This window comes from Cupressus sempervirens, chromosome 9 (assembly GCF_028749045.1).
Source record: "Cupressus sempervirens isolate cs-2001-9-10 chromosome 9, ASM2874904v1, whole genome shotgun sequence".
NCBI lineage: Eukaryota > Viridiplantae > Streptophyta > Pinopsida > Cupressales > Cupressaceae > Cupressus > Cupressus sempervirens.
The window spans coordinates 398,298,383-398,312,153 of NC_143126.1; the positions used below are offsets into that span (position 1 = coordinate 398,298,383).

The window sequence follows — 13,771 nt, forward strand, 5'->3', positions numbered from 1 at the left end:
ACATCACATTCAAATGAGAAGTTACTATGGGATTAGTTGACAACAATACATACAAGATACAAACCTAACACAACATGATTGGGTGATTTTAATGACTCGTACACATGTATACTTAAGTTTAGATGACAACAAAGAATTTGATAGATATATACATTTATTTGTTACTAATGAAGCAGTAAAGTTACGCAATAAAAAGATGTAAAAAATTATTGAATCTTCTAGTTACAATAAGTACAATGATAAATTGTGCAAGCAAATACATGGCGAACCACTAGAGAAATATATACTCCTTTGTAGAGGGTGACATATTATGCTTACAACAAATATTTAGATAGAAGCGAGACTTGTTTATGGAACTACTGGTGAGATAATTGATACAATTTACAAGTCAAGTTGTAGGCCACCAGACATGCCCATGTATGTTGTATCATCTTTTGAGAACTATAATAGGTCAACATGGAACCATTAAGATCCTAAATGTGTACCAATAGTAACTATCACTTTGGGAAGCCAGAGACAACTTTGAATCATCGTGTCCTAGGCTATCACTCTACATAAATTCCAAGGGCTTATGCTACAAAATACAATGGTGGATATTGGAGCAGTTAAGGGACAAGGTCCAACTTTTATAGTGATATCTAGAGTGAAATAATAGACGAGATTTTTATTTGACACACTTTCAGCTTTGACATTTACTCCAAAATGTAATCTATATAGGATTATATGAAGAAAAGAGAAAACTAGATGACTCTGAATCATATTGCACTTCAAATTTAAAATTTAATTATTCCAACCATACAAAGAAATCAAAAATCAAAATGTTCTATCAAATATTTTAGTGAAATTACAAGACTTAATTATAACTAGAAACATGATAGTAACTATTCAAGAGCATTATCAAAAGTATACAAGACTATCAAGTGAACCCTTGCACCCTTCAAAGATGCAAGTACTAGTTATAAATTTTTTTAATCATCAAATTACAGCATAAGGCTCTCATATCAAGTCTGTGGGGTCCTTTCCTGCTGTGCCGCTCCTGTTTTTCCTCATTGACATAAGTAAGCCAATCTTAACTTTATCTGGAACCTGCCTAGGGAGTCAGAACTTCTAGCACATTTTCATTTACCATAATGAAGAGAAGGAAGCGACTCAAATATCTTGGGTGGTAAACAGTGATCTCTCTAATTTATTATTTAAAGAAACTGTGGATACCATCACCTTTTGTTTCCTTTGAATTGATCAAAGCAGTGTATACCATCAACTTTGCCAATGTATCTTTTGAATGTCAGAGAATAATACAGCTCGTGTCCCAATGTTTCTGCTCCTCTCAACCTGTGTTATCCTTCCCCTAATACACATTCACACATTAGGTGCTTCATGCTTATCCAGCAAACGTTTCCTAATACCCGAATGAACCACGTGCTTCTTCAAACAACCCTAAAAAAACCCTTATAAATTGCAGCCTCTCCAGTAACAATCCACGCTGTGTCTTGTTTGAACTTTCAGCTTGTATGTGGGAAGGTGTCAACATGGGTTTTATGTTCAAGTTTTGCTTGGCTCTGCTACTCTTTCTCTGCTCAGGTATGCTTCCACACCCATTTATTTCCATTAGGAGCCCACTTTAGGGTTCTGAGGTCCATTTTCATGGCTTTTGGGCTTCTATGATAAAGCAATGCTTATGTCAAGATTTATTTTGCATTAGGAGCTCGCTTTTGTTGTTGTTCTTGCCTTTATACCCATTTCCATTAGGAGCTAGCTTCTGTTTTGTTTTGGAGTTATACCCATTTCCATTAGGAGCGCTCACTTCTTTTCTCTAGACACTTCTCCATTAGGAACTTTATTTCTGGATTGTGAGTTCCATCCTCATAGTTAGTGGGATTTCATAATGGGCAATGTTTATGTCAAGATTCCTTTGCATTAGGCCCATTTCCATTAGGAGGGTTTAGAGGCCCATGTTCACAGCTACTGAGGTTTCATGTTGGAGCAATATTTATATCAAGGTTTTCTGCATTAGACCCATTTCTATCAGGAGGCCAGTTGTGGGTTCTGAAGCCCACATTCATAGCTACTAGATTTTCAAATAGAAACAGTGTTCATGTCAAATAAATTTTGCAATAAGACCCATTTTAATGAGGAGCTCACTTGTGGGTTCTGGGGCCTATATTGAGAGCTACTAGAATATCTTGACAATGTTTAAAATTACCTGTAACAGATTTCTACAATTTATGATATTATATTCATGCTTCTGGTAAGATTGTGTATGAGTTTATCAGCATCAACGCCTTGGTAAGATTGTGTATGAATTTATCAGCATCAATGTCTTATAGTTGAGCTCAATGATCCGAAACACATGGATCATGTTCAGTTCTCCAAGATGATGGATTATAATAGATCATTGAATATGATACTGAAATGTTGATGCTGATAAACTCACATACAATCTTATGCGCATATAATATTAAAGATTGAATCATGTTAACATATTTTTGCTTCAAATAGACTTGACACATGGACCATTTTTTGTGTGTTGTGCAGGTGGAGAAATGATGGTGAGGTGTGGTTCACCATTGAAGCTGACCATAGTGAATGACTGCCCATTCACCATATGGCCAGGGCTACAGCCAAGTGCAGGGTACCCAGTCCTGGCCAATGGTGGGTTTGCCCTGAACACACACAACCATGTGAGCATTGATGTACCCAACCAGTGGCATGGGAGGGTGTGGGGCAGAACAGGGTGCAGCTTCCATGGGAGTGGAGGGTCATGCCTCACAGGGGACTGTGGTGGGAGAGTGGAGTGCAATGGCATGGGAGGACAGACCCCTGCAACACTTGCATATCTCTCACTGCACCACCCACACACTGACCTCTCCTCTTACACTCTCAGCCTTGTAGATGGGATGAACTTGCCCATGACCATTACACCTCATGCGTACCGCCATGTAGGCCCTGGTCAGTGTACTGTGGCAGGGTGCAGGATTCACACCCTCTCTAACTTTGCATGTCCTCAAGAGCTTCAAGTGAGGCATGGGACAGATGTGGTGGCATGTAAGAGTGCATGTGAGGCTTTCAGGACAGACCAGTACTGCTGTACCAATCAGTACAACAGCCCCAAGACTTGTAAGCCCAGTCACTTCTCATTGATGTTTAAAGGTGCATGCCCTGATGCATACACTTATGCCCATGATGACCCTTCTCTTCTTCACCACTGCCCTTCTCCCGGTGAGATCAAAATCATCTTCTGCCATGCTTAAAGTTGTCCTAGGTACTGCCATCAGATTATCAGAGTTTAGTGTAAAAGTTTCCTTTGCAATGGACTTATAGGTACCCATGGTTAGATCACTCGTAAGATAAGTAGTGTCAGTCCGCTAGAACCAACGTTTAGATCTGGGAATTGCATGTAATGGCTTGATTTGTGTAAATTCAGGCGATGTATTTAGCATGCTTGTTTTAAACTTGTATCTTAATGATATGAAATTTTCATATTTCAGAATTTGTTCGATGGTGCTGCTTTAATTTTTTTTTTTATTAATGTTTTGACCAAATAGATTTGAGATGATTCGTAATTTGTTCGACGGAATGTATTACGCTTCTTTAAATATTGACTTATGCGTTAACGGAAGAAGGCTAGAGATGATTTTTTAAGTGTCTCAATTATTTAAAAAAAAATGTTCTTCATGCTTAAAAGTAAGCATTCTTTAAATGATTAAGAAATATTTTTCCTTTGTACATATCCTCATGGTTGTGAAGATGGACTCCTTCGAAAATATTAATCAAGGTTATGTTTGAAAATATTAATGACTATAATGAAGATACGTGTTTTAAAAATATGGAGTAGGGAAAGGGTGCAAATAGTCTAAGAGGCTTGTAGCATCTAAGCAATTCATTGGATGTGGACAAATTTTATTTGTTTTATTTGTTGTTTGTATTTGGAAGTTGTAATTTCGGAAAACATATTTGGTATTTTGTGTATTAATAGAATTTTTAAAGAGATTTTGAATCTTTTGAAAGGTCAAAAAGTGGTCATTTTACAATGTTGGTATTCTTACTTAAATGACTTTAGTTGTGGATAAATGTCATAATATGTTACTAATGGATAAATATCTTGTTAGTTATGCACATCTATCATTTTTAAAGAGATTTTGAATCTTTTGAAAGGTCAAAAAGTGGTTATTTCACAACGTTGGTATTCTTACTTAAAATGTCTCTAGTTGTGGATAAATGTCTTAATATGTTCCCAATGGATAAATATCTTTTGTTAGTCATGCACATATATTATATTAGTTGTGCAAGGGTGTTCTAGAAATGGTGTAAGCATAGATCAATTATGAAACATGTTTTAATAGTGGTTAATAAAATGTGTGAAATTTATTAGTTCACTTTTAGTTATTATTTGGTTGACTCCTTCAAAACTAGTAATTGAGGGAGTGGGAAGGAGGCCTAGTGGAGTGCACTTTGCTATTGGTTCTCTTCCTCTTAACATAATCAAGATAATGTTCAGAATTTTGAAATAAAGAATATGTATTTGTATCTCGTGTTTAAAAAACTAATGATTGTTTAATTTACTTGAAAATCTTAATGATTATAAGAGAAGGCCCAATGCAAGAACTTCTTGGATTAGCTATTGATATTCGTCCTCTACAATAATCAAGATAATGTTAGGGATTTTTAGATAAAGAAAATGCATATTTATCTAGTCTTTTGAAAATAATAATTGTTTAATTTAATTAAAAATCTCAAAGAGGAGAGGAGACAGGCCAATGCAAGTTCATCCAACTTAGCTATTTGTGATGTTCCTCTTCCCATAATCAAGATAATGATTTTTAGATAAAGAATATGTACCATTATCTTGTGTTTTGTAAAAATAATTATTTAATTTATTTGAAAATTTTAAGGATTAGAGGAGAGGTCCCAATGCAAGTGCATCCTAACCTTGCACTCCTTTGGATTCCATAAATGTATTTCAAATAACTATTTAAGCTTAACTCAAAATAAAAGCAAATAAAGAGCTAAGATAGCTAAATTAAATAAACAACTCAAATGATAACCTATGTATTGATGTCAATTTCACACGTGGTAATCACCTTTTCAATACACTTGGACAAAGGTTTTATCCATTTAAATCAAAATTGAGTAATTGTACATATAATATCTACGAATGAACTCGTGGAACAAAGGGTTAAATATGTATTTAACAAGTTTTTTGTTAACACGAAATAAACATCATGTAAAAATGTGCATCACATGACCATGAACATATACAAGCAAGAGAACACATCTTTGATTGTCACATGATTGTGATTGTACACTAGTGAAAGATTAAACCAATAATTCCAAACATTCCAAGACAACGCAATAACATAATTAGAATGGAGAACACATGTTTATGAGGATGTCCTACAAAGATTCATACAAAATCCATGAATCACAAAAATCCATGGCTATTTAAAGAAGATACTAATACATCCTCAAAATTCATCTCATTGAGACTTCATTTTAATCCTAAGTAAATATTCCTACTATGGTCAAATATATTATTTAATTGCCAAATAACCATAAGCATAATATCACAACTAGCCAACTAAAAAAATACTACAACCCACAATCCTCAAATGATTGAACACAAGTTAAAGACTTGAAATTATAACCAAATCATCATAAGATAATCATGTCGAAGAAAACATGTTGATTTCTTAAATTCGCTAAAATTATATGTGATTGATCAATAAACATAGCAATTTGCTGCCAATTTATTGGTTGTTTCTTAGAACAATCACATTCCCTTACAAAATAAGGATGTATTCCAACTTGGAATCAACTTGGTCATGAAGAGTAATCCTCATTCTTTTTAGTGGAAGATTTTTATATTTTTGTCAAAACTATCATTAAACTCTCAATTCGAGGGGTTTCATCAAATATTTGTTCCTAACTCTAATTGCACCATTAAAAAATATCCATCTTCTAAATTTTGCTAGTATTTTGGTGTACCTTATTTTTCCTTTGGTTGGAGATCTAATGGGTTTGTGAAAAATGAGATCAACCAAGCCTTAGTGGGACTGTCTATGTTTTTTTCTCTATAATAGGAAAATGCACTTAAGTTTCACAAAATATCCATAGAATATTTCTAATGTCCATAATATGGTATGATATGAGCACTAGGAACTCACATGCTCTATTGGATGACTTGTATCAATCTTCTTTGTAACTCTTTAAGGTCTGATCACCTTATTACTATCATAATTATTCAAATCAGTAACAATATATTACTTTGTTGGGTTTGACCCAATATAATTTGATGACCTTTTGAAAGGATAGTGTGGCTCTAAATATCCACCTTATTTTGTCATTGCAGTCATGCTTGTTTACATACCATTTCTGACCTAAGAAAGCATTGCCTCCTTTCCTATTCACTATCCCATCTCACTTCCTCAATTTGATTAGACCTTGTGAATCATTATAGTATGGGTCTAGGTGATTGAGAAACACCATGATACTAGTGCTAATGGATGTTTGAGGTTCTCATATCCTGGAGTTGTTTGTAGAAGGAAATAAAGTCCTACATGTCATTCTAAAACCTTAAGGAGTGTGTGTCCATAGGTGGATCAATCATGAAAGAGAATGTAGTCAGATTGGTGGTTAAGATCTATGAAATATTGAATAAGAATATAGTGGAAGGGGGCCAATGGATAAGGGTTTGACCATTGGAGGAATGATTAATGTTAGTAAGTTTGAGGACAAAGTAATTGTGCAAGAGTTGTGGCCATTTGAGGGGTTTAATAATCTGATCCAATGTTGAGGAATTGAGAAAGTAAGATGGAACTCACGATGTGGGAAGTTGTATTTTTTATGAGAAAGAGAATCTTGCTTTAAAATTTATTGATTGATTATAATGGGAATGAAGAGTTTATTAACATGAGAAGATGTGTTAGGATACTCTACATCAAGCCCCTAATAAGGAATTGTTGAACTATGAATAGTATCGTTGCTAGTGTGATCAATAATAATAATCACCTAGGATCACTAAGCTATTATAACCAATCTTTGGTATGGTTAAAGGATTTTAGATTGAGATGAATTAGAGGATAAGGAAACCAAGTCGGATGTTGACATTTTCTTAATGGTTGAAATAGACTACACTTCTATGGAGGCAGTAGAACCTAGGAAAATATGTATACATCTTATTGGATATGAGGTCACACAAGAAATATTTAAGGAAAATGCAAAGGCAATATTGGAATTAGAAAGACACCCTACTTGAGAGAGATGGGGTACTTATCAAGAAAAATCAAGTGTAGTAAGAGAGCAATTGTACGGTGGAACCAATAAGAGAAAAGTAGCAAAGATGATGGAGAATATTGTTAAGGAACAAGGTATGAGTAAAGAGGAATGACAAGAGGAAAAGAACAAGGCTAGTGAGATACATGCTAAGGCCAAGCTTGAAGTTCTAGTAGTGAGAAAATGAAGGATTCTACCACAAAGTGAATAAGAATACATGCAACAACAACATAAAAAGACATCAGGGGTGATGCTAACGTTGAAACCACAAGGGTTCATGTTATTCCTGAGATTCATAGACATAGAAGATCTACCATATCTTCTCCTAAGGTAAAAAATGATGACCAAGACAAAAGTGAACCTAAGAAAACTACAAGACAACAAGTGAGAACATAAGAAAAAGCACATAAGGAACCAAAGAGAGCTACTAGGAAAAATGATAAGGCTCATGGCTCAAGTTTCAAGAAACCAAAGCTTACAACAAAGAAGAAAGGCACGAAGGATAAAAGAGAATAAAATGGAGAAAAAGAAGAAGAGCTCACAAAGCAAGAAACTGAGGAACAAGTTATAGAAGAATCACATATGGACTTAGTAAGCAAAAAGACAAAAATAGAAATCAGATCTAAACAAGGTAACTACAAGGATTGACCATGATGGGAACTTAGACCAATTATATAAATTTTATTGTAGATACAATGAGGACTAACAAAGACTATTAGAAAAATCCATTATGACTTGTTAATTGAAGTTTAAGAAGAATGTTGTAGAATTACAAGGAAATATTCTTGACCATTTATTTTGAAAGTTGGAAGAGAGGAGATAAAGATAAATTGAAGAAGATAAAAAGATGAGAGAGGAAACAGGCAGTAAACTTTGTACTTTAATCAGTTATGTTGCAATGAGAAATGTACTTGAGAATGCTAGACCATTGCTAAGGACAAAGCCATGGACAATTAAGTTAATGGTAGGATAGTATGAGGAATTGCAAGATGAGACTAAGAGAGTTAAAGGATCCAAATGTAATGAAGTTTAAAAGGAAAACAATTGGAATAAATATTAATGAACCTAAAGTTTTGGGAAGTAATGATAAAGAAGCACAACATTTTATGAGCATTGTCAAGCAACTATATTTTTACATAAGCTAAGTGCCCATAACATTGGATGCAACCCCTAGAGAGGAAGAACATAACCAAACACAAGATAATGTGGATGATGATGGATATCTAGGAGAGATTGGTAACATTATGATAGAAGCAATAAGTATGGAAGAAGCCATAGATGGCAGTAACAACGATTAAGATAAACAAGAAACCCAACAAGTAGAGAAAAAAGAGGACACAAGGCAATAAAATTAGAATATGGAATAAAATCAGAATCTTTAGAAGAATTAGAATGGCATGCAAGGACAAGGATAAATTTCCATCAATGGAAAATAAAGAGATATATTCAATTCTCACAGTAGTTGACCTTGCTGAGAGATTTCAAATCAGAGAAAAGAGTGTGATGCACAAGAAGACACTCAAACCATGACAATTGGGCAAAGGATGGTCAAGAAATGTGAGAGTAAAGATAGAACTTCTACACTATCACCTACAATCTAGACATTGTTTCCAAGTAGGAACATAGAAGAAGATATCAGGAAGTTAGTGTAGTGCCTGCCCCCAGTTCGCATTTTTGTTATTGTTGTCAAATTCCTTAGGCTGATTTTATGTATTGATTAGTTTTAGAGATACTGGATTTGCAATATTATGATATTATTTCATGACTTGGATTAGTGATAAATCGGTTATAACTGTTTAGTTGATTTCATCTCACATGACGTTAATGATGTTTTGATGATGTCCAGTTAGTAAATGTGGTTTCTTTCATTAAAATTGTTAACATGATGTCTTTAATGATGATTATGTTGTACTGATAGAGATGCATTATTATATGTACGCATTTGATGTTAGACTTGTGATTTTTACGATACTTACCCCATACTTGCATGTGTATGGTGTGCGTGGTTATTTTTCTGTCAGACGTGTTTGATGTGGTTAAGGGAGGGAGTCGTAGTCACCTGCTAGTCGGGATCTACACGATGAACCACTCCTTGCCATTGCCTGTTTAGTTTAGATATAATTATATACATGTACATGCTCGTCTTTTATGCAGGATGCAGGTACCGGGCATCGACTTCCCTGAATTGCCAGGATGAGCATGCCCTATTACATATACCCAAATGGTGAGAATGGGAAGATAATGATCAGGTCCAATCCTAGCCATAGCCTAAAATACTTGTCCTGCAAGGAGGACTCGTAATAGACTGTCTACCCTTTTTAAAACCCGTGAGTATTTTGTGCGTATATTGTTTTGTGAGTCTTTGATGAATTTCTATTAATTAAGTCTAATTAAAAGATTAAATTAATGATTTAATTTAATGGAAAATTATTATGACATTTCGAATATTTAATTATATTTAATTAATTGAGAAATTAATTAAATAAAAACAATTAAATTCAAAGATAAAAGTTATAAGAATAAATTTAGAATGTGATAATATTTATTTAATTTAATAATATAATATTTAGAGTTCATTTTTAAATAAATGCTAAATATTATTGTTATTTAAGTTAATAAATATTTATCAAATTAAACGTTCAAAAATAAATTAAGAAATAAAAAGATATTAAATTATGAATATGTTTTAAGTTCGCATGAATGAGTTTAAAATATAGAAATTAATTTAAAAGATAAAATATTTGAACTTGATTAAGATATTTTATTATAGTGCGCATGAGATTTTAAAAGTTAATAAATTAATTTTAAGCAAAGTCAAGTGAAATTTAAATAAAGTAATAATTCTTTTGTCTTAATTAAAAAGGAAATTAATTGTGCATGAAAGAATTAATTTAATTAATTAATTATAATTTTAGAGTTGTTGGGATAGAAACCCATAAAGGTAATTAGATTCTATATTAGGGGTTTTCGGGTCATTATTGCACACACAGGGTTATGGAGAGCAACTCGAAGGGTTTGGAAAGAAAAGAATTGTACGTAGCTTGAAAGATTTTGCTTGCAGTAGGAATTTGCATCTAGTTGTCAGAGGTTAGCATCAGATCTAGGTAGGATCTCGTGGCTTGACTGTATAGTGGGTTTCACTTTTCAAGTTTCTGTTTGCTCCATGTCTTTTGCATGTGTTGCTTTTCTAGTATACAATATTGTTCTTGTTTGAGAAATATCTGTACATGGCTTAGATGAATACTTCGTTGAGTTTATTTTAGAGGATTGTATTTGAATAAGAAATTAGTTAAATACGAGAATCCATTGGACATTGAAATCAAGCTTGAGATTTAAATGATAAACGTCCTCTTTCAATAGATTTTAAGAACGAATATTCATTTGAGAAAAAGTTTGAAATAAAAAGAAAATTTTTAATTAGAAATTGAATGGTTAAACTTAGTATTCCTATCAGAATAAGAATGTAAAGGTTATATATATATATATATATATATATATATATATATATATATATATATATATATATATATATATATATATATATATATATATATATATATATATATATATATATATATATATATATATATATATAATTATTTTATTGTAGAATTTGTTTGAAATAGATATCATAAATTTTTAATAAATAAAAATTTATCAAATTATAAAATAGTTCTTAAATTTCAAATATAATAATTTTTTAAAAAAATTATTAATGTGTTGGATGTGGACGTGGGTGATTTAATATTATATTTTAAAAAAAAAATTAAAAAAAAGATATATAGGGAGGGGCGGGTTTTACCCACCCCCTAGCCCCCTTGTTCTTCTTCTCATTCGGCAGTCAGTCGTTGTCGCAACAGTGACTGCTGCTGCGGCAATAGCCTGCTACGACAAAAGCTGCTGCAGGTATTAAAAGGGCTGCAGCCGGTTTTAAAAACCGGCGGGCTTAAAATGTTTTTAATATATATATATTTTTAATATTAGATCGTATTGCAATGTATTTAAAACTATTTTTTTTTTTTAAAAGAAGTTTATAATGTTTTAAATGAAATGAAATTTATATTATTAATTAGTAATAATTTGTTAATAAATTTATATTGTTAATTATTAAAATTTTATTATTAAATTATAATTAAATTTAGCGAATTTTTAATTAATGAATTTGATAAATAAACGTTATTAAAATTTATAATTTTTATAATTAATCGATAAGTATTGTCATTAATATTATTTAGTAAATTATAATTAAATGGTATTAGAATGGGTTTTGTTTAAATATATGTATATTAATTAACTTAGTTAAAGTCTTATTTAACTAAGGTTAATTAATAAAAGAAAGATATTTGAATCAAGCATTGAACTTATTTAAATTATCGATAATAACGACCTTAATAAACTGAGAATCCTATACACTTAAAACGTTCATTTAAAATGCAAATTGAAAATGTTATTTTTGACCCTATTGTGTCTTTTCAAATCAAACCCAACTGTGAACTGTATCGTTTGTTTGTAATATTTATGCTTTTGGATTTTGGAGTCGATTAGGTGTTGACCAGTCTAGGACGTACACCAGAAGTTTTAATGGAATTTCTTTTACACCATTTATGTGGCTAGATGTCATGATGTGTTTTGTGATTCAAATCGAGATTATATTTATGAGGTTACTTTGTGGAGCATTTATGTGTACTTGGGTGGGAGGACCATCTTGTTTCGGGTTGCCTTTTAAGGAACCGAGTTTGATCTTTATGAGTGTTGTGGTATGGGACACAACTATAGATTTATGTGCTTAGGAGAGGTTGTCTAGGTACATGACTTGGGAGTGGCTTGCGTAGGGGTCCGAGACCCAAAGTGGTCAGTACCAGGGTAACTTAATGCAAGTTATGTAATAAGTGATAATCTAGTAATTAAAATTTATGGGAGGGGGGGGGGGGGGAACACAGTAAAAAGATAAGTTAGAGATATTTGATCTACCCATGCCTTGAGTGCTTGTATAGACTAAGGATGGGAATGGGATGAGTGCCTCGTCTTCTTGAGAGGGCTTTCTGGTTTCCACATGTGTGATGTTGAGGGTCCGGGGTTCAGAGTAACCAGTCCAGGGTAACTCAATGCTTGAGGGTTCGGGGTCTATTAAGAGATCAGTCCAGGGTAACTCAAGCAGCCATGTGATGACACTCCCTAGTATGTAGCCTGAGTCTCCTCTGTAGATTTTGTCTGTACCTCTGGTGGTGTACTTATTGTTGGATGTGTTTATTGTGGTTATTACTTTCATTGATAATGATTGATGATTCATGGATGATGTACTTTTGACATGTGGTTTTTGACTTGAGGTGATTATCTTTTGTTGACTTTATCTTATAATCTTGGTATTTGGTTTATACTTTGTTCGTGTATGATGTTTGGTTATGTGGAGTTGGTATTGGATTGAGTGTTCTTACTTTTGGATTATTTTATCTTCTTAAGTAGCATGTGTTACCTTTGAGGTAGTTTTGGCTATTAGGGGTACCTTGCCTAGGAATGTTTTATGTTTGATAGCCGTTTGTGGATCGTTCATTATCTTCCCTGCACTGTGGGAGTGGAAGCCTGACTAGGTAACCACGCGGTCGGGAGGTAGTGTCTTCTTACCATTTGGGTCCCCCTTACATTGCCAGATGTTGGATGTTCGTTGCAGAAGATGTACCTTTATCATTCTTATTTCTTATCTCAGAGACTTCTTTTCAGATGATGTATATATGTTATCATGTATTTTGATGTATTGTATCTATTCTCACATACCCTACGACATGTATAGTGGATGTTATTAATTGGATGTACTTTCATTGTATTGTTTATACTTATGCATTTGCTTATGCGATTATGTATCTGTTATTTCTTTATGATCTTGAGACATTGTACTTGGAACTTAAACTAATTAATTTAAAATTATTAAATGTGACTCAACGTAAAGGAACCCTTGAGGAATTGAAACTGTATCTGTAATTGAAAATGTGTATTTGATGTGTATGTTCTTATTGCTTCCGCATTAATGTTATCTTGATGTTATTTAAACTTTAAGAAAAAAAATAGTTCAGTAAACATTGTAACATGTTAGGTTTATTTCTCTTGGGTTCCCGAGCGGGGCGTTACAGTTAGTTTAAGATAACTTAGATAAGAAAAAAATTATGCAAATCTTTGCATCTTCATTTGCTAAAGCACAAGAATAGTAAGAGAAGACATTGGTAAGTAATCAAAGAATATTGGAAATGGCATTAGACAGGATTCAAAAAACTTTTCTAGCACCATTGAAATTGGAAGGATCAAACTTATTAGAGAACTTGGAGAAAGTGTTAGAATGGGGTTGTTATTGCACAAAAAGACCGATCTATCAATGCCCAATACAACCACTCAACTTGTAGTACACAAGAGGTGGTTAGGTCCTTGTCACAAATCCTGAGGGGAGCACTGAACAAATTTCTAACAATCTCCCCCTTTGCACTACCCAAGGGTCTGAGGGTTCAAACCT

General features: G+C 33.1%; 1 protein-coding gene across 1 annotated transcript; it reads left to right on the forward strand.

Annotated features, from left to right (window-relative positions):
• Positions 1-1,480: 1,480 nt before the first annotated feature.
• LOC149538936 (osmotin-like protein) lies at positions 1,481-3,490 on the forward strand. Its single transcript, XM_089800323.1, has 2 exons — positions 1,481-1,581; positions 2,536-3,490. Exons 1-2 carry the CDS (start codon positions 1,512-1,514, stop codon positions 3,249-3,251), a joined length of 786 nt encoding a protein of 261 aa, XP_089656449.1. The 5' UTR covers positions 1,481-1,511; the 3' UTR covers positions 3,252-3,490.
• Positions 3,491-13,771: the final 10,281 nt, after the last annotated feature.